This window comes from Sphaerodactylus townsendi, linkage group LG02 (assembly GCF_021028975.2).
Source record: "Sphaerodactylus townsendi isolate TG3544 linkage group LG02, MPM_Stown_v2.3, whole genome shotgun sequence".
In the NCBI taxonomy this organism is placed as follows: Eukaryota; Metazoa; Chordata; class Lepidosauria; order Squamata; family Sphaerodactylidae; genus Sphaerodactylus; species Sphaerodactylus townsendi.
In genome coordinates, this window is record NC_059426.1 from 80315791 (window position 1) to 80334084 (window position 18294).

The following is an 18294-nucleotide window of genomic DNA, read 5'->3' on the forward strand; positions in this document are numbered from 1 at the left end:
ATATTAAAGAATTATCCCAAAAATGCCAAGTAGCTGTGCAAAACTATTTTAGCCTGCCTGCATAGTACCAAGAACTCTAGCTGTGCTTTCAAAGTTAGCTAACAACTATCATTTATACAAAAAACCAATTACATGCCTAGGGTCAAGAGTTTCCCAAATCACATTATTTTGATATCCACGTACTCACAGAGTAAGAAAATCAACTTAGTGCTGGCAGTATTGGAGACAGAACACCAAAGCTTATGCCTGATAGAATTTTTTATTATTATTGGACAGATGAACTAAAAGAAGCCAACAGTATGATTATATGCCAACAGCCATCTCTCTAGCATGGTTGGTGATGGACTGCCTGCCCCTTCCATCCAGCGCCAGCTCCTCCTACTCAACATACAATAAATGGCTGCCATTTTTATCACTGATTTTGGACTCTAAGCTTCACTGTTTTTGTCCTGAACTTGCGTATAAGAAAGGAGGAGCCAGGAGGTCAGACAGAGGAACTAGGAGCAATAAGCAAAATAGGTTTCTGGATGCTCTTTCAAGGTTCACATGTTGGAACCAGGTAGAATGAGAACCACATCCTTTAAGTGCGCTGGAAGCCTTATTGCTACTCTAGTAAAGCCGAAACACACTTCTTCCCATTGTAAGCCACTAAAGGGCTAGATGCAAAAGGTTTGAAAAGGGGGGAGAAGAGGGAAAGAGGGTAGTTTAAGTAAAAACAAAAGACAAATCCCAAGCCCCCCCCAACCCATCAAAATATCTGCATCTTAAGCCACTTTATAAGTAAAAGTTACCTCTTATAACATCTTAAAAATGGCAGTATCACCATCCTAGAGAGACAGACAGACAGAAATGGGGCTTTCACGCAAGATCAAACAAAAGGAGGAAAGAGTGGGCATTAAAAAACAAAAACAAAGCAGTGGCCCAACTCAAAAATGTGGTTCTTCTCTAAAAACAGCACTCATCCATCTCTTAGGGAAGAAAAAGAAAACGGGGAGCAGGAGACAATAAAATAGAATTGGTGCAACTTCTCGCCAAGGATGATGCAGTTAACAAAAGCTCCATACAGTTCCATAAGTCTACATGTCCTGTGGTGGCAGCATAATTGCTTAAACTGTCATGGCTGTGTATGTCTGTATATATATACATATGCACATATACATACACATACACACAGAGAATATAGAGTATTTTTTAAAAAAATGTTAGCATTAGTTTTGCTCCTGATGGGAAGACTCATCTCTCCTTCACATGGTTCTGTGCTCCAGCGCTGCTGCCACTACTGCTGCCACTGCTGCCATTACCACTCTCGTGGCCGCTGCTTCCACTGCTGGTACAGAGGACCTCTGTGAGATCATCCATGATGGTGGTTTCTTTAGGGTCCACCAGGTTGAACTCCCTGATGAATAGGATGAAGTGTGTGTAGAGTGTGTTCAAGTGTCCATGTAGCTCCAGTGCCAAAATTTCCTTGAAGTGTGAGGAATAGATGTGGGCCAGCACATGGAACAGGTATTTGCAGATTTTCTTCACTAGGGATTCAAAGGAGTTGGGAAATTCTTTACCTGCCAGGAGAGAGAGAAAAGTGGTCATGTTCATTGGAGCTCTTGTTCCTTTGTCCCATAAGAACTTGGGTGGATCAGAGCAAAAAGATCCACTTAGTCCCTTTTAATCGGTTTCCCTCAGTGATGAAGCAAATACTTTGAGGAAACCTGTAAATCTGGGCATGAAGGCAACAGCCCTGCTTACCATCCCCACCTCCAACTAGCTTTCAGAGGTACTCTGTCTCTAACAGATGTTGACAGAGATTCTAACAGATGTTGACAGCATTTTTCTGCACAAATGTGGCTTTTCAAGCCACAAAGTAATGCCCTATAAGACCACAGATATCTTGGTAATCACTCCAATCATTTCTGCATGGCACAATTATACTGGGTTACAATCAGTATCTTACAATCCAGGTCTATTTTATTCCGGTTTCTCCCTCCTCATGGCTGCCCATTTCTGTGAAGGAACTGAATGAAGACTGGGAGAAAATACTTCAGTTTGTTCACGCTAGCCCAAGTCTTTTGTATTTACACTGCAAGCGTATCTGCGCATGAGCAAACATCCCTGGTGTCCTGCATTCTGACTGGCAGCAGCTTGAATGAACACAGGCACAGCATCACATCACATTTCCACTGACGTTCTCATATTTTTGTGGGAAACAAGAGACTCTGCCCCCCCCAGTGATATGTCCACTAACATTCGGCCCAAAGTGCACTCTCCCTTGCTATGCGCTCCAAGCAACCAGTACATGTACAGAAACTAAAATGGGGACATTTTGGGACTCCACTCCTGATTAACCCTGGCAAAATGGCACCCGGTCGATACCATGAGCAGAAAAAGTGCTTGGGGAAAAGTTTCAGTAAGGGTGGGTTGCAACAGTTGTCGGCTCAGCCTGGCATGACGCCAGGTGCGGAGATCAAGGGGGCAGGTGGCAGGGCGGAGAGATCCGGTGGCTGGGCAGGAAAAATAAATTGGTTCTGCTCCCATGGTGTTTACATGGTAGTGGGTTCACCATAGGATTTTTGGAAAGAATCGCTAAATTGGCGATTTTTGAAAATTCTGGGATGAGGGAAATATGGGACAAATGTGCTTTAGGATCAGGAACCATGCGAACTTCTTGACCAGAAGTTCTTTCTCTTGCTCAACCTGGGATATCTGGGCTGTGCAGAAACAACCTTACTGGCTTTTAATCCAAACAAACAGAAACCTATTTACAATACTGTGTATCATATCTCCTCTGAGCAGTGAAGAATACATATGAAATTTTGTAGAAAGTTCAAAGGCAAAAAAGCCTCACTTGTAAATGAGACAATTCCATCCTGTGAAAAAACATACCATATTTTGTAGGAAATACATCTTCATCTGTCACTAGCTTCTGCACCGAACTCATGACAAAATCAACGTACTGAGGGGCAGTGCACTTTATCTTCTTTCCCCGCTCATCATACCAGTAGTATTGTCTGTGGAGGAAATGGACAGCAGTGAAAATTGGATCTTTAATTCCACACAGCTCAAGCAAACACAGGCACAGGTGATCTTTGCCCACCATTCTGATTCCACAGAATCTGAGATACAGTGCTGCAAGTGTTTCACTGCTATATTGGAATTGGTGAGCAGCTACCTCTGTTAGGGATGCTGCAGCAGCAGTGCAGCAGTTAGGGATGCTGACAGCAGACCTTGCTGTCAAATATAATGAAAACCACAAAAGAAGAAGAGTTTGGATTTATACCTGACTTTCTCTCCTGTAAGGAGACTCAAGGTGGCTTACAAGCTCCTTTCCCTTCTTCTCCCCACAACAGACACCCTGTGAGGTAGGTGGGGCTGAAAGAGTTCTGAGAGAACTGTGACTAGCCAAAGTTTCACCCTTGTATGGCCCTATCCAAGGAAGCCTGCCTGCCAACTGCAACTTTAGGCAGCTGCTATCTGAATGGCCTGGCAGCCAAGATACTCCAAGTGCAACCTTGCTGTCATATGCCTCTTTCATGTGACCCTTCAACTGACGAAGGTAGCCACAGTTTGCATTATCCTTCAACTGACGAAGGTAGCCACAGTTTGCATGATCACAGTTGAAGGCCAGGTTTTTTTTCCAGATCACTTGTCATAAAAGATTTTATTGTAGGGCTGACGATTTAATGTAAGGCAAAATAGATACCAACACGCTACATGATTGAAATAGAAACTAGCGGCTTCTGCAGAATGCGTGATTGCAACAATTCTACTTCCTTGAACATTAATAAGTTGATATATTTACAATCTGTCATTTCAGGCACCACTGCAAACGAATCTATATGAATCCCACATTAGACTGCATTATCTCTGAATAATCTATATAGGATGAAACCATGTCGAACAAGCATATAGCCTACTCTCTTATTTCAACAGCAACTCAGTGTAGGTTGGAGCTCTGCAATTCATCTCATTCTATCTTCAATCACGCACAACAAGGGAGCTCTCTCCCATATTCACAGGCGAGATGTAAGACCATTGTTTCTGACATACTGTGGAAAGGTAAAATGTCTGATAAAGTTTGATCACAAAATTATAAGACAGATGTTCATGCTGTCAACAAGATGTTAATGAAGCCAATAAAGTTGCAAAAGTTTAGTGTAATAGCATCAACTATCAAGAGATGGCACTGTAATGCCAGACATTTTAGAAGTTCACTGAAGAACCAGTGGAGTGGACTTTCCTCGTCAGCCTTTGCCCCCCCTCCATCCTTTTATTTTTTCGCTGTCAAGTTGCAGCCAACTCATGGCAATCCCTCAGCTCATAGCCTCAAATAATTACTATGAGACAGAAGCAATGGAGCATACACAAAGTCAACAATGATGATCAGAAATAATGTTAACTACCTCCACAGTTGAAAGTGCTGTATGTTGTTGAGGGAAGAATGCTCTATATCAAACCAACTACTATCAGTGGTTGAGGGAAGAATGCTCTATATCAAACCAACTACTGTAGACATCATGCTATCCTCAGCAACTATATCCTCCATTCTGATCACAGCAATCTCATTATTGTGCAATACCACCCTTCATATGTTCATATGGACACACACTCCTTGACAGTGCTAGAAATCACCCTTTAGGTCCTTAGGCACCTCATAGATGGTAACAGTAAGCCTGTTTTACAGTAGGATATTTTTAGAGTTCTTTCCACACTAAAAAGCAGGACACAAGTTCCATAAAGTTTAACACAAGTAGCTACAGATTATAAAGCTGCTCCAATTTTTAGATGCAATGTAAACACTAGTTACACAGAACCCAACTGCTGACTCTAATCACCAAATGAAATGCTACATTTGACATTTAGAACTCTACAAACATTTTTGTGCAAGAAGCACTGCTTCTCCATGTGAGAATGTATACAGCCAGTCAGTGTCCGTGCTCCAAGGCGCTACTGCCTAAACAAAAAAATAGTACCAATATTCCTAGTAAACATCATGATGTGGTGTCACTCCATGGGACAATAATGACCCGGTGCTTTACCTTTTACCAATATTCCTGAACTACAGGTGACAGTTTGAAGCACACGTATGCTCTGATTATCATGCCAGACAATAAAAAATTAGAATAAAAAAGTGAAGGCACACCAGGCACAATGATTTAAAAACTATCACCATCAACCCAACTGAACTATGGTGGAATGCCTCCAAATTTAGGCTGTTGGGGAAGCAGAAGCTGCCAGCATTTGTGAGTCACTGCGGAAGCCACAAAAGAAGTTCTTATTCAAGCCATGCAGAAGACTGGGCTGTGCTTTTCAAAAGGGCAAAGTTTCCTTTCTAACTTCAAGCCTATTGCTTTTCTTGCACAACTATTTGGAGACGAGCAGGGAAATGGACCTACTTGCTATTTGACATTCCTCAGACAAGAAACTTTTTGAAGAGGATTAAAAAGGGATTGTTCTATCTTCAGATAATCTGAGATGACACCACAAAGCTTACTTTCTGAGTAATCCTGGTGAGCATGACCACCCCCATCACCAGCCCCATTCGTGTTTTTGAGTTAGGAACAACCCAAATTAAGAACTTCAAAAAGGGCAGAGGGGCTCCAACAGGATGAAGGTCATTCACATGCTGTTCTTTCACTACCATTACAAAGCAGAGAATGTCTGAAAATGAATTACAGAATACAAAGATTAAGGAGCAACAGATGAATATTAAGAAGAATATTAAGAACATAATAGATGTCTCCAGATGGCATCTTTGTACGTTTCATCTGCTTCCTCTGATTATTCAAACATTCCAGCTGCCTGGTGATGATGGGCTACTATCTCAGTCTATGGCTGTGGTGGCGAACCTTTGGCACTCCAGATGTTATGGACTACAATTCCCATCAGCCCCTGCCAGCATGGTCAATTGGCCATGCTGGCAGGGGCTGATGGGAATTGTAGTCCATAACATCTGGAGTGCCAAAGGTTCGCCACCACTGGTCTATGGATTTAAGACTGGACTGTTTTGCTTTCCTGGACCTTGGGAGATGACCATGACTTATGTGTTAAAAACAAAAAACATATTATTTCCTGGTCTTATCGATCATAACCCCCAATCAGAACAGAGGCACTACATTTAGATAGATCTGCTCTGTGAAAGGATTCCCCCACCACGTTGCCCTTCTGGGCTTCTGAGTTCTTGTTCCACATTAATTCTGCTTTGCTATCTGAGTTCAATTTACTGTGTTCACCTCGATTTGTACATGATATAAAGTAACTGATGTAACACATGTAACTTAATATTGACAAACAGTCATGAACTGCCAGATGGACAGGTGGTGGTGGGGGACCCAAGGAGGAAATGACAATGTCCTACTAGATTTATTTTTGTTTGCAGTGGGAGACTCAGGAAGTTTGTACCCAGATGTATATGTCAGATTTTAGTAGGGCAGACTTATATGAACTCAGAGGCGTGATGAGAGTTATTCCATCAGCAAGAATGCTGAAAAGGAAAGGATCAAGTGAAGGGTTGGCTCTCAAAGAAGACCTCTTACAAGCTCAAACCATCACTATTTCAATAAGACAGAAATGTGACAGAGGATCCAAGAAGCTAATGTGAATTAACAGAGAACTCCATGATGAGAAAAAGGAACTGTTCATGAAATGAAGGCAAGGACATACCTCCAAAAAAGAGAATCTGAGGGTGACTAGGCACTGTAGGTCAGCCATCAGAGAAGTCAAAACTCAGTGAGCTAGGGCTGGCCAGGGAGGCTTGCTACAAGAAGAAAGACTTTTTCAGATATGTGAGGAATAAATAGAAGGTAAACAGGGAAATAGGCCCACTGTTGTGTGAAAATTAAGAAACTCTGAGAGAGGACAGAGAGAAAGGAGAAAGGTTCAATGCCTATTTTGCCTCAGTTTTTTCCCTGAAAAAAAGAACATGTCCATTTAGAGATGGTAGTAGGCAAGGAACAGCATCTGGGCTGATGGTTGGCAGGAACAGAGAGAAGCACCTGGGTGCTCAGGATGAGTATAAGTCCTCCAGTATGCACCCAAAAGTTCTCAAAGAACTTTCTAGAGAGTCTATAGAGCCCTTGTCCATCATCTTCAAGTCCTCTTGGAGGACGGGAGCTGTGCCACAAGACCAGAAGAGGGCAAATGATATCCAAATTTTCAAAAAAGGCATGATCAAGAAAACTGCTGGCTAGACAGTCTGACCTCTGTCCCATGGAAGATACTAGAACAGATTTTAAAGGAATCAATCTGTGAGCATCTGAAGGACAACTTGGTGATCTGGACAAACCAGCATGGATTAGCTCCCAACAGGTCTCACCAGATTAACCTAACTTCAGGTTTTGATCAAGTAACAATATTACTAAATCATGGGAATGGCATTGATGTTATTTACCTGGATTTCAATAAAGCTTTTGATAGGGTCCCCCATTATGTTCTGATGAGTAAGCTGATGCACTGCAGACTAGACTGTAGGATAGTTAGGTGGATATGGAACTGGTGGAGAACCATACCCAAAGAATAGTAGTCTTGACAACTTGACAAGTAGGCTTGACAACTGATTGGAGGGCAATGCCCAGTGCGGTGCCACAGGGTTTGGTTGTGGGCCTGGTACTTTTCAATATTTTTTAAAATGACTGGGATGGAGGGACTACTTGTTAAATTTGGAGATGATATCAAATTGGGAGGAGCAGTGAACACCCTGGAAGACAGATATTGAATTCAATGAGATCTGAATGCACTCAAAAAGTGGGTGGATATGAACAATATGTAATTCAACAAGGATAAATGCAGTTATACATCTGAGTTACAAAAATGAGAAACATGCATAATGGATTCAGGATACATTTCTGGGTAGCAATGGGTGTGAACAAATCTTGGGGAACAGGTGAACTGTAAGTCTGATATAAACAGTTGTAATGGTGACTAGCGCAGACCAAGCAGGCACACACCTAAGGTTGCTCAGGAGTTCCTATCAGCCTTATTCTAACTGCTGCCTCTAGAGTCTAGGGCCGTGGTGGCGAACCTTTGGCACTCCAGATGTTATGGACTACATTTCCCATCAGCCCCAGCAAGGCTGCCCAATTGGCCATGCTGGCAGGGGCTGATGGGAATTGTAGTCCATAACATCTGGAGTGCCAAAGGTTCGCCACCACTGGTCTAGGGACTCTCCAGATAACACCCCCCCCCCACTGCTGCTGGTAATAATCCATTGATGGTCGCTGGCTCCAGAAGTATCCAGCTGTCCTCAACCAGAGCCAGAGATTTTTCATCTCTGGCCCCAAAGGCCTGGTGGAAATCTCTGTCTAATGAGACCCGGGCCCTGCAGGACTTGGCTCAGTGCTGCTGGACCTGCAAGATGGAAGTGTTTCACTAGGCCTACATCTTGCTGGCCTCCCTACCCCACCCCTTGACAGTTCAGCTGTTTGTAAATGTGGTTGAATCTTTCTATGTGGTTCTTTCCTTTCCTCCTTCTGTGGCTGTTCCCTGACAAGGCTAAATCTTTATTAAGAGCATCTGGGAAATTTAAAGTTACAATTTTAATAATAATTTTAACTGTACTGATCTATATTTATTGCTTTATTAATGATGTGACCTGCTCTGAGCCTAACTGTAACTGAGAAGGGGTGGGCTATAAGTCTAATAAATATTATTGAACAAACAAACAAAGGTTTGTGTGTGAAATACCCACAAGCCGCAGCCAACTTATGGCAACCCTTTATGGGATTTTCAAGGCAAGAGACAGAGGTGGTTTGCCAATGCCTTCCTCTGCATAGCATGGGGATAAAGAAGTGTGTGACTGTACATTGGCATTTTGCTATATGTAACATGGCATGCATGCAATGAAACTAATGCATTTAAACAAACTACAATAAGAATGGTTCTGACTCAGGGTAGAACTGCTTTCGTAAAAGCGTAATTCACATGTCTGACTGGCAATATTTGTAGTGCCCCTTAGCAATAGTTATTCAGTCTCATCCTCCTGACTACAGCTGCTATCTGGCAGCCTTTCTTTTAACCTTGGAGGCAGAAAAATGGTTTTACAAAGTACAATGGCCCATTGTTATTGCCACAGAATGGCCCTCCATGCCAGAAGTGTGTTGCACAAAAGCAATGAGGATAGTTTAAAGATAAGAATGAAAGGCAGGAAAAAGTTTGGGGATAGCCCTCACCATTTACCCACTATGGAGTTTCTGAACCACAGCCTCCAGTGGCTCTTGATCAAACACCAGCAAAAGCATTTGGGCTGAAGTCAACTGTGATATTTTTCCGTGTTTTTATTCCCAATGTAAAATAGCTTTTTCCATTCAAATTATTTATCCTCCTTGTTTAGTATCTAATCACTCAGGGCCAGCACTATTGGGGCAAGCAAATTCTGTGGTAATATATGGAATTTATATGACTCACAGAAAAAAATCACAAGGTTTAATGGGGCAAGCAGAATGGAAGAATGAGGACTTTTTAATACTATAACATCGCTAAATGTCCACAAAATGCATCTGACAGCTCTCCACTGATGACTACATTTTAAAATGTGGTTTGAAAAAGAAACACTCAACCCTGTCTGGAGACAGGAAAAGAACCAGAGCACTCCCTAAACTGGCACCAAACCTCAATGGAGCTGAAAAAAACAGATGTCTTGCTGCGTCCTGAGGTTTCTAAGATCAAGCATCACAGGGAAAATCTTTCTCCTCACTGCTGCTTGGAAGTGGGTAAGTGTTTGTTCCCCAAGTGATGCTGGGCTTTTTGAGATCTCAGCCTGACTTTACTATGAAGACCCTTTGGAGCAGAGGCAGGATTTTTTTCTTAAAAGGAAGAGTATTAATTCCATCACTTCATCCCCCACCCGCAGGTGAATGTGATATAAAGTGGACACATACTTACTACTTCCTCTACTGTCTGAAAGCTAAACCTGATGGGCATTAACTCGAGTCACATGACAGAATACTACTTGACATGATGCACATTTGGTCAAGCACAGTGAGGCCTTAGGTTCAACACACATACAACATCTTTCTGTGTCTCAAGGCCAACTCAGCAATGTGCTACTTCAAGCCCACTTGAAATGTCAGATCAGTCAAGGGCACCGATAGGTGGGGGGTGACAGGTGGGGCAGGTCAGTGGTCACTTCTTGTACCAGAACCTCTGCCACTAGGTTTGAAGTCGGATGCACCACAACTTGCTCTACATGCCTCCTTGAGCTCTATCTCCATGGCAAAAGGAGGGAGGGGGAAGCATACCTTTTCTTATGTCACTGCTCTCCCAGGAACCATCCAAAGAAAGGTCAATAGGCACATTTATGCACCTCGTAGCCCTTTGGATTGAAACATGAGAGGAAGAAGTGCATTCTTCAGTCTCAGATGCAAGGTACTAACAAGAGAAACTGAACTGCACTGTGCACAAACCGTGAACTTTCCTGTAGCATCTGAATAATATCGCATTCCTTAATTAATCAGCAAATGGTTATCCTCATTTGTCTTTTATGGAGTTAACTGCATCATTTAACTCATTTAGGAAACATGAATAAAAATGAATAAAAATGCTATTTCCAGGGCTTAACAGACCTGATTTTGTCTCACATTCTTTTTATTGGTCAACTCTTCTATGAAAAATATTGCTTCATGCCATAGAAGAACAACCAGGAACTTGCAAGGATTTTTTTTGGGGGGGGGGGGGGGGGAACACGTCTGTTGTCTACCACATTCAGACTTATACTAATGAAACATTTTTCAGTTCGTCAGTTTCCTAGTCTGGGTCAGAATACATCTATATACATTTTCAGACATCAAGGGGTTTGGGGAACTTCCACAGTTCCAGTCTCTGGATTTAAGAATCCACACATCTGGCCATGTTGAGAATTAGGTATATTGATTTCTCTATGCCATGGAATACTGAAATCACAGATTCGGCACCATTCGGCAACTTTCTGGAGGTTTTGTTCTGCATTCCCAAGTTCCAATTATGCATCATGATAAAGCAAGTAAAGGAGAACCTGATAGAGCTCTGCTCTAACTTCTGGAACCAAAAGTTCTCTGTTAAGGCTAGTATTCTTCTATATGAAAGGGCAGACTGACTATTGTTCATCCCTGGAAAAACCAGCACACTTACACTAACAAAAAGACCCTCTCAGTTAAATAGTATGTGAGATTCTCTCACATCACAGGACCTTAAAAGTAGTTTTAACATTTTCCATGAGAATTCTAATAACACTTTCTTCCAAGAGTATGACAAAGCAACAATGCTTCTTTGCACTCTCCCCAAGTTTTCAAAAGACCTCATCAACTTCTACAGTAGAGATGGAAACTGTCCTGTCACACTCACAACACTTTACAGTCGAAGCAGCTATTTTAGCTGGAGGTGGCCTGCTCCATGGTCTAAAGGCTATCCCTCATTCCTGAGTTAAAGCAAATTCTTGAAGGTTAGCAGCTCACATTTTGCCTTTTGTTTTTGCAAGCCATTTTAACACACATATTAGCACCATTCCCAAGAGGTAGAATTTTGTTTCAGAATTTAGGACTGGAAGACTGGAAGAGAGCAACTGAGATTCTCTCCCCCCCCCAATAGGGACAGGGGAGAGAAGACAGACTACAACTTACTCAGCAACAAGGATATCATATTCTATACAGCCAAAACAACTCGAAAGAGTATCATTTATATTATTAACATATTGTCATTGTCAACCCTGAGTGCTGAACTGCAGCAAAAGGTCATGTTCTCCAGTTGGCATTACTGTGAATTTTGACAATACAGAAATAAAGAGAGCTGAGACTTTGTTCAACCAGGCACTCTTTTTACTTTCCTTCTTATACCTAATCTTAAAACAACTTTGGGAGCCATCATACTTGGGGGCCAACAAACTTTAAAGCCTTCTCCTTTGCTGTTCATTCTTCTGTTTCAGGATAAACAGTCCAGGCTATCACAATAATTAAACACAGAGGCATTACTTACGTATTGCACACTGCCATGGTCTGACATGACTCTCCTGTACAAAATTCAGAGATTGTACTATACTGTAAATTGATGTGGTGGAAAAAGGTTGTTGCTGAAACAGAAAACAAAAAAGCCCCAGGTGTTACCATTACTTCACAGAAAATGATAATGTTGAGTTACAGATACATGCAAGCTTGTCAGAAACATACACTCTGAACTATTTCCTAGTTCCTCAACAGAACCGTTCTGTTTCAAATCATTGCAAAGGATTTGTGTGTACAACGACTAACAATGTTATGCTCCTCAGAACCTACTTCATCAAAGTGGTGGAGCGCCAAGGGGATGGGGGTGCGTTGTGCACTGGGCACACGCCTGGGGGGTGGAAAATCGCCCCCTGGCCCCTCCCCCTTTCCCCACGCGCCCCCTCCCCCCCACTAGGCACACACCCTGCCCCCCTTCCCACACTTACCTACGTTCCTTTTCTTTTTAAAGTACTTTTTGAGGCTGAAAAAAGCGGCCTATTTCAAGCTAAAAACTGCCTGAGAAACTATAGTTCCCAGGAGACCTTGGTGCTCACAAGGTCTCCTGGGAAGTATAGTTTCGTCAGGCAGTTTTTTCCCTGAACTGTGAAGAGGCCACTTTTTTTCAGCCTCAAAAAAAATACCTAGGAAATAGAAAAAGGGGAATGTAGGCTAAAGCAATGGGAAGAGGGGCGGGATGTGCCTCCTGAAACACCCAGCGGGGGGCCATGGGGGAGGGGTAGCGGAAAAAACACACTGCGCACTGGGCGCAGTTTGGCCCAGCTACGCCTCTGCTTCATCATGTTATTTCAGGGAAAGGTTCAAACTATGGTAGATACAAATCCAATCCCAATTTCCATTCAGGGAGCAAGGTCTGGTGCAATATCTCTTTATTCACATTTTAAACATGTCTACAAAAGCATCCAGAAGCATCTTCAGATTTTCAACCCTGTGATGCAGGAATGATCAGAAACAACCCTGAGACACATGAAGTGCAGAGAAGCGATTGGGAAGTGATTGAGACATGTCTCTCGGTTCCTACATAACAAAGACTTGTTTTCAAAGCTGTTTTATGACTATTTGCAAAATATTAATACAGAAATGTATCATGCTTTAAGGCATTATAATGACTTCAATATAAAAGAACAGAAGCTGTTTAATTCTCTGTTGCACTATTTTCCTGCTTAAAATTGTCATTTTCAAGTGGCATTTCCCCCCATTCTGGTGAAAGTGTACAGGTATTTGTCTTTAAAAAAAAGGTCAAGATAAAAACATGCAGTTTTAAGCTCTGACCTGAGACCTCCCTGAATTATTAGCAGATTATTACAGATGCTGCTAAAGGATGCTACTAAATGCTACAAATGCTATCAAAGGATGTGGCTCTCTAAATTCAGCATACAAAATAAGCCAGCATTTTCTACCTCCTCACATTTAAAGAGACCTCTTTAAGTGGTCACAATTTCCAAATTACAGTTGGTCCAAGGCAAGTCAACAGATTTTAACAATCTTTTTTGAAGGAAAACTGAACATCCATCGCCCCATACATTATTAGAGTGCCATATTGTTACTTTGCTGAACATAACTGTTTTGCATCATAGAACAGCAGATATCCAAATTCAACAGTTTGCCCTATTTAATTCTTCTTAATTACCAAAAACTACTAGAATGAAAAATTATTTAGCAGTTGTACTTACTGTTGCTGGCTAGCCACTCATTAAGGTCTATTTCACGTGGTAACATAACTAACTCTTTGAATTCAAAGTCAGTAATTCTGGACTTCGTATATTCTGGCTCTAGGTAGATTTTCTTTTCTTCTGGTGCTGGCTTTTTACCATTTGGTTTTCCCTTAGATTTCCTGCAAGGGAAAAAGGAAACAGTGGCATAAATCACAATTTATTTATTTATTTATTTATTATATTAGACTTCTATACCGCCCATCCCCGGAGGGGATGCTAACTGCCTAAATTAAACATGCTAACTGCCTAAATTCATCCCATGCGCCCACACTGAATTTTTGTCAACTACATGATCAAACTTTTTTTTAATCAATAAAGGGACCATACAGTTAGCATGGGCCTTGCTGGACTTCTAACAGCAATCAAAGAAAGGGATTTTGGCATCCTGACTATTATCATGTGGTTATTTAAAATGGTTTTATATTCATGCACACCTTTTTCCTTGCAAACCTTATCACACAAACTAGGTCTATCATGTTTTTTTTAATGCCTTCTTTTGCCAGATGATAGATTAATGCAGCCACCTGTATCATAGGTGCCCTTTTTAGAAGATTGCTGCTTAAAATATTTATAACCATACATGATATAAGTGAATGAATCACAAAAGCAGCATTGTGGGATGTTCAAGGGAAAGGTCAGATGGGAAACACCAAGGACATATAAATGTTAAGAACACAAACAGATGTAACAAAAATAAATTAAGGGTAGCCCTCAACAAGAAAAGCCCCATTATAACAACCTTTTATCTTTGTCCTTGTCAGTAGTTCTCAAACATTTTTTAATGGCATTGAAGTTGTTTCTAAAGTTAATGTAGTTTTTTGGGACCCACCTCCAAAGTAACTCCATGCTTTTTCCTCCCTCCCCAACACAAAATGTCAAAAATAAATATAGAATTATTGCACCACAGGTTGTAATTATCACTATTTTACACATTATAATCCAACTTTACCACTCGAACTGAATATTGGCATTTTTGCACCTTTAGGTTAACTTCATTTGCCCTAGCTTTTATGTTCAGTCTGCTTTGCTTCAAATAACAGCATTTCAGATATGACACATCGAAGGAACACTTTGCAGAAGCAGATCAGATCTACTAGATGGTTTAAACAGTCTTATTTGGGGATAGTGGATTTTTCTTGGCCATTCATTGTTAGATAGAAACTTTTTGTGTGATCTGCAGATCACTTAACTAGCAAGGATTTCAAATGGAACTGATTTTTCCCCACTAAGTTGAACATGCCTAACAAGAACATCTTATCCTCTGTCCCATTTCAGCCAAGGTAACCTCATTTTTTTTCAGAATCCTTATTACAAAGAATAGCTTATCCTCCAAATATCATGATTATACAACAACAGTATTGATCAGTGCTGTTGTTGTTTTGTACTGTATATTCTTGTGGTAGGTTCTGTGGGCTTTAGCTATCTTCAAATGATGTGTGCCTATATCATTTTAATGGCATAGGATATGGTGAAGTCATGAACAGAAACGGTCATATAATCTACCCTATCATGGAAAATTGCTGGGTGATCCTGGGCCAGTCACGGTCTATCAACCTAACCCACCTCACAAGGTTGTGAGCATACAATGGAGAGGACATACAGATGGGGGATATAAATGAAGTAAATGCACAAATAAATTGTAATTAGTTTTATTATTTCTACCCCAACAAAGCGAAATGCAGAGTTCAGTTCCCCTGGAGGAAATGGCTCCTTTGGTGGGTAGATTTTATGGCATTATGCCACACTAGGCCCTCCCCAGGTGCCATCCCTCTCCAGGAATTTCACATCCCAGAGTTGCGAGGCAGACTTGTAGTACGTATTGTCATCAATAGTGTCAACACTGATATAACATCATTAATGTGCAAAGCTATTTTCATCAGCTCTCACATTTTTTCCTATACTTTATCAGCATACAACTTGGTAAATGACCTGCTAAATTTATTTATTTATTTATTTATTATTTGATTTCGTATACCGCCCTATCCCAAAAGGGCTCAGGGCGGTGAACAATATAAAAGCATATATAAACATAAATATATAAAAGTTTAAAATTTTCATTCTAAAACAGTATCCCACGAACCCATATGCAACCCTCCCAAGAAGAGTGATGGGTCCCGATGATGTTAGGGACCCTATACAGCAGGGGGAGGATGAAAGCAGGGCACCCTCAGCGGCTGGTCTCTCCGAAGGCCCGGTGGAACAATTCGGTCTTGCAGGCCCTACGGAACTCTCCAAGGTCCCGCAGGGCCCGGACAGCTGGTGGTAGAGTGTTCCACCAGGCAGGGGCCAGAGCCGTAAAGGCCCTGGCCCGAGTGGAGGCCAGCCGCATCATTGAGGGGCCAGGGATCTCCAGTAAATTGGCCTCTGCTGAGCGCAGAGGTCGACTCGGGACATATGGGGTAATGCGGTCCCGAAGGTACGAGGGTCCCAGGCCGCGTAAGGCCTTAAAGGTCAACACCAACACCTTGAAGATGATTCGGAACTCCACTGGGAGCCAATGCAGCTGGTGCAACACAGGCTGGATATGATCCCAGATGGCATTGCCTGTGAGCAGACGTGCAGCTGCATTTTGGACCAGTTTTAGCTTCCGAATCAGACGCAAGGGAAGGCCCGCGTAGAGCGAGTTACAATAGTCTAGCCTGGAGGTGACCGTTGCATGGATCACAGTGGCTAGGTCAGCGTTGGAGAGGAAGGGAGCCAGCCGTCGGGCCTGTCGAAGATGGAAAAACGCAACCCGGGTTGTATGGGCCACCTGGGTCTCCATTGAAAGAGACGAATCCAGGTGGACCCCCAGGCTGCGAACGGAGGAGGTCGGCGCCAATGTGACCCCCTCCCACACCGGCGGCTGGAATTCCCCAATCTCTCCCCCCCGGCCAAGCCAGAGGATCTCCGTCTTCGATGGATTAAGTTTTAACCTGCTCTGTTGTAACCAACCAGCGACCGCCTCCAAACAATGCTGTAGAGCTGCAGGGGCGGTGACAGCTCCCGCCTCCATCGACAGAATGAGCTGAGTGTCATCAGCATACTGATGGCAGACCAGCCCAAAGCTCCGTACCAACTGAGCAAGGGGTCGCATATAGATGTTAAATAACAGTGGGGACAACAATGCCCCCTGAGGCACACCACAATGAAGCGGGCACCTCTGGGAAGCTTTGTCCCCACACCACACTTGCTGACTCCGCCCCCGGAGGAACGAGACAATCCATTGAAGGACAGTGCCCCGGACCCCGGAGGCGGCCAGGCGGTGGGCCAAAAGGTCGTGGTCGACCACATCAAACGCTGCGGTGAGATCTAACAACACCAGCAGCGCCGATCCGCCTCGGTCAAGTTGCATACGGAGCGTATCTGTGACAGCGACGAGAACCGTCTCCGTCCCATGCCCAGCACGGAAGCCGGACTGGAAGGGGTCGAAAGCTGATGTTTCATCCAGGAAACCCTGAAGCTGCTCCAACACCACTCTCTCAATTACCTTCCCCAGAAACGAAAGATTCGAGACGGGGCGGTAATTGGCCAGATCTCCAGGATCTAACGATGGTCTTTTCAAGAGTGGGCGGACCACTGCCTCCTTCAACCCATCTGGAAAGACTCCTTGCTCAAGAGAGTCATTGATGATTTTCAACAGGTGGGGTCGTAACTCCTCCCGGCAAGTTTTAATTAGCCAGGAAGGGCACGGATCCAGAGGACAGGTAGTAGGTCTAACAGCAGCCAAGATCCTGTCAACAGCAGCTTCGGAGAGCAGGGAAAACCGGGCCAAACAAGGGCCAGAAGACGGCAAGGGAGCCTCCAGTTCACTAATTGTAGTTAAGGTGGCAGGAAGGTCCTGGCGGAGCGACGCGACTTTGTCTGCAAAAAAGCTCATAAATGCCTCACAGCTAATAGCCAATTCACGATTTGTAGAACCCTCTGATAAAGAGGTCAAAGATCGAATTATCCGAAACAATTGAGCCGGGCGAGAGCTAGCAGATGCGAGAGAGGAAGAGAAGAAAACCCTCTTCGCCTCCTTCGTCGCCATCTCATAGGCTTTCATAAACGTCCTATAGGATGTTCGCGCAGCTTCGTCACGAGCTTTCCTCCACACTCGCTCTAGACGTCTGAGCACCCGTTTCATCTGGCGCAGCTCCTCTGTATACCATGGAGCCTGCCGTGAGCGGGGGCGCAGAGGACGCCGGGGAGCAACAGTCTCGATGGCATCAGAGAGGCGGGAATTCCAATCCTCCACTTGCTCATCGAGTGTGCCGGCGGGTTCAGGGTCCCGCAGAGCATTCAGGAAACCAATTGGATCCATAAGTCTCTGTGGGCGGGCATAAATCAGCCCGTCGCCTAGACAGGGGCGGCGCAGCATGTCAAGCCGCAGCTTCAGGGCATAGTGGTCGGACCATGGCACTCTATCAATAGAGGATACGACCAGATTAACCCCCGACCCAAAGACCAAATCCAGCGTGTGCCCGGCCTCATGGGTGGGGCCAGAATTTATTAAGGAGAGGCCTAGAGTCGCCATGGATGACACTAGGTCTGCAGCCGCCATACATGAGGCGGTGTCGACATGGACATTGAAGTCACCCAGGACAATAAGCCTGGGAAACCTCAACGCCCAGTCGGCCACCACCTCTAGCAGCCGCAGA

The 18294-nt window shown here is 43.4% G+C and overlaps 1 protein-coding gene across 3 annotated transcripts in view; it reads right to left on the reverse strand.

Annotated features, from left to right (window-relative positions):
* Positions 1–240: 240 nt before the first annotated feature.
* MOB2 (MOB kinase activator 2) overlaps positions 241–18294 on the reverse strand; it is a 151835-nt gene continuing 133781 nt past the window's right edge. For all 3 annotated transcript variants that reach the window (XM_048484860.1, XM_048484859.1, XM_048484857.1), the window contains exons 2-5: positions 13631–13791; positions 11935–12028; positions 2878–3002; positions 241–1559 (exon numbers count right to left, since the gene is read on the reverse strand). In XM_048484860.1, the coding sequence (XP_048340817.1) occupies positions 1234–1559; positions 2878–3002; positions 11935–12028; positions 13631–13791 (706 nt within the window). In that variant the 3' untranslated portion in view covers positions 241–1233. The remainder of the gene's footprint in view (positions 1560–2877; positions 3003–11934; positions 12029–13630; positions 13792–18294) is intronic.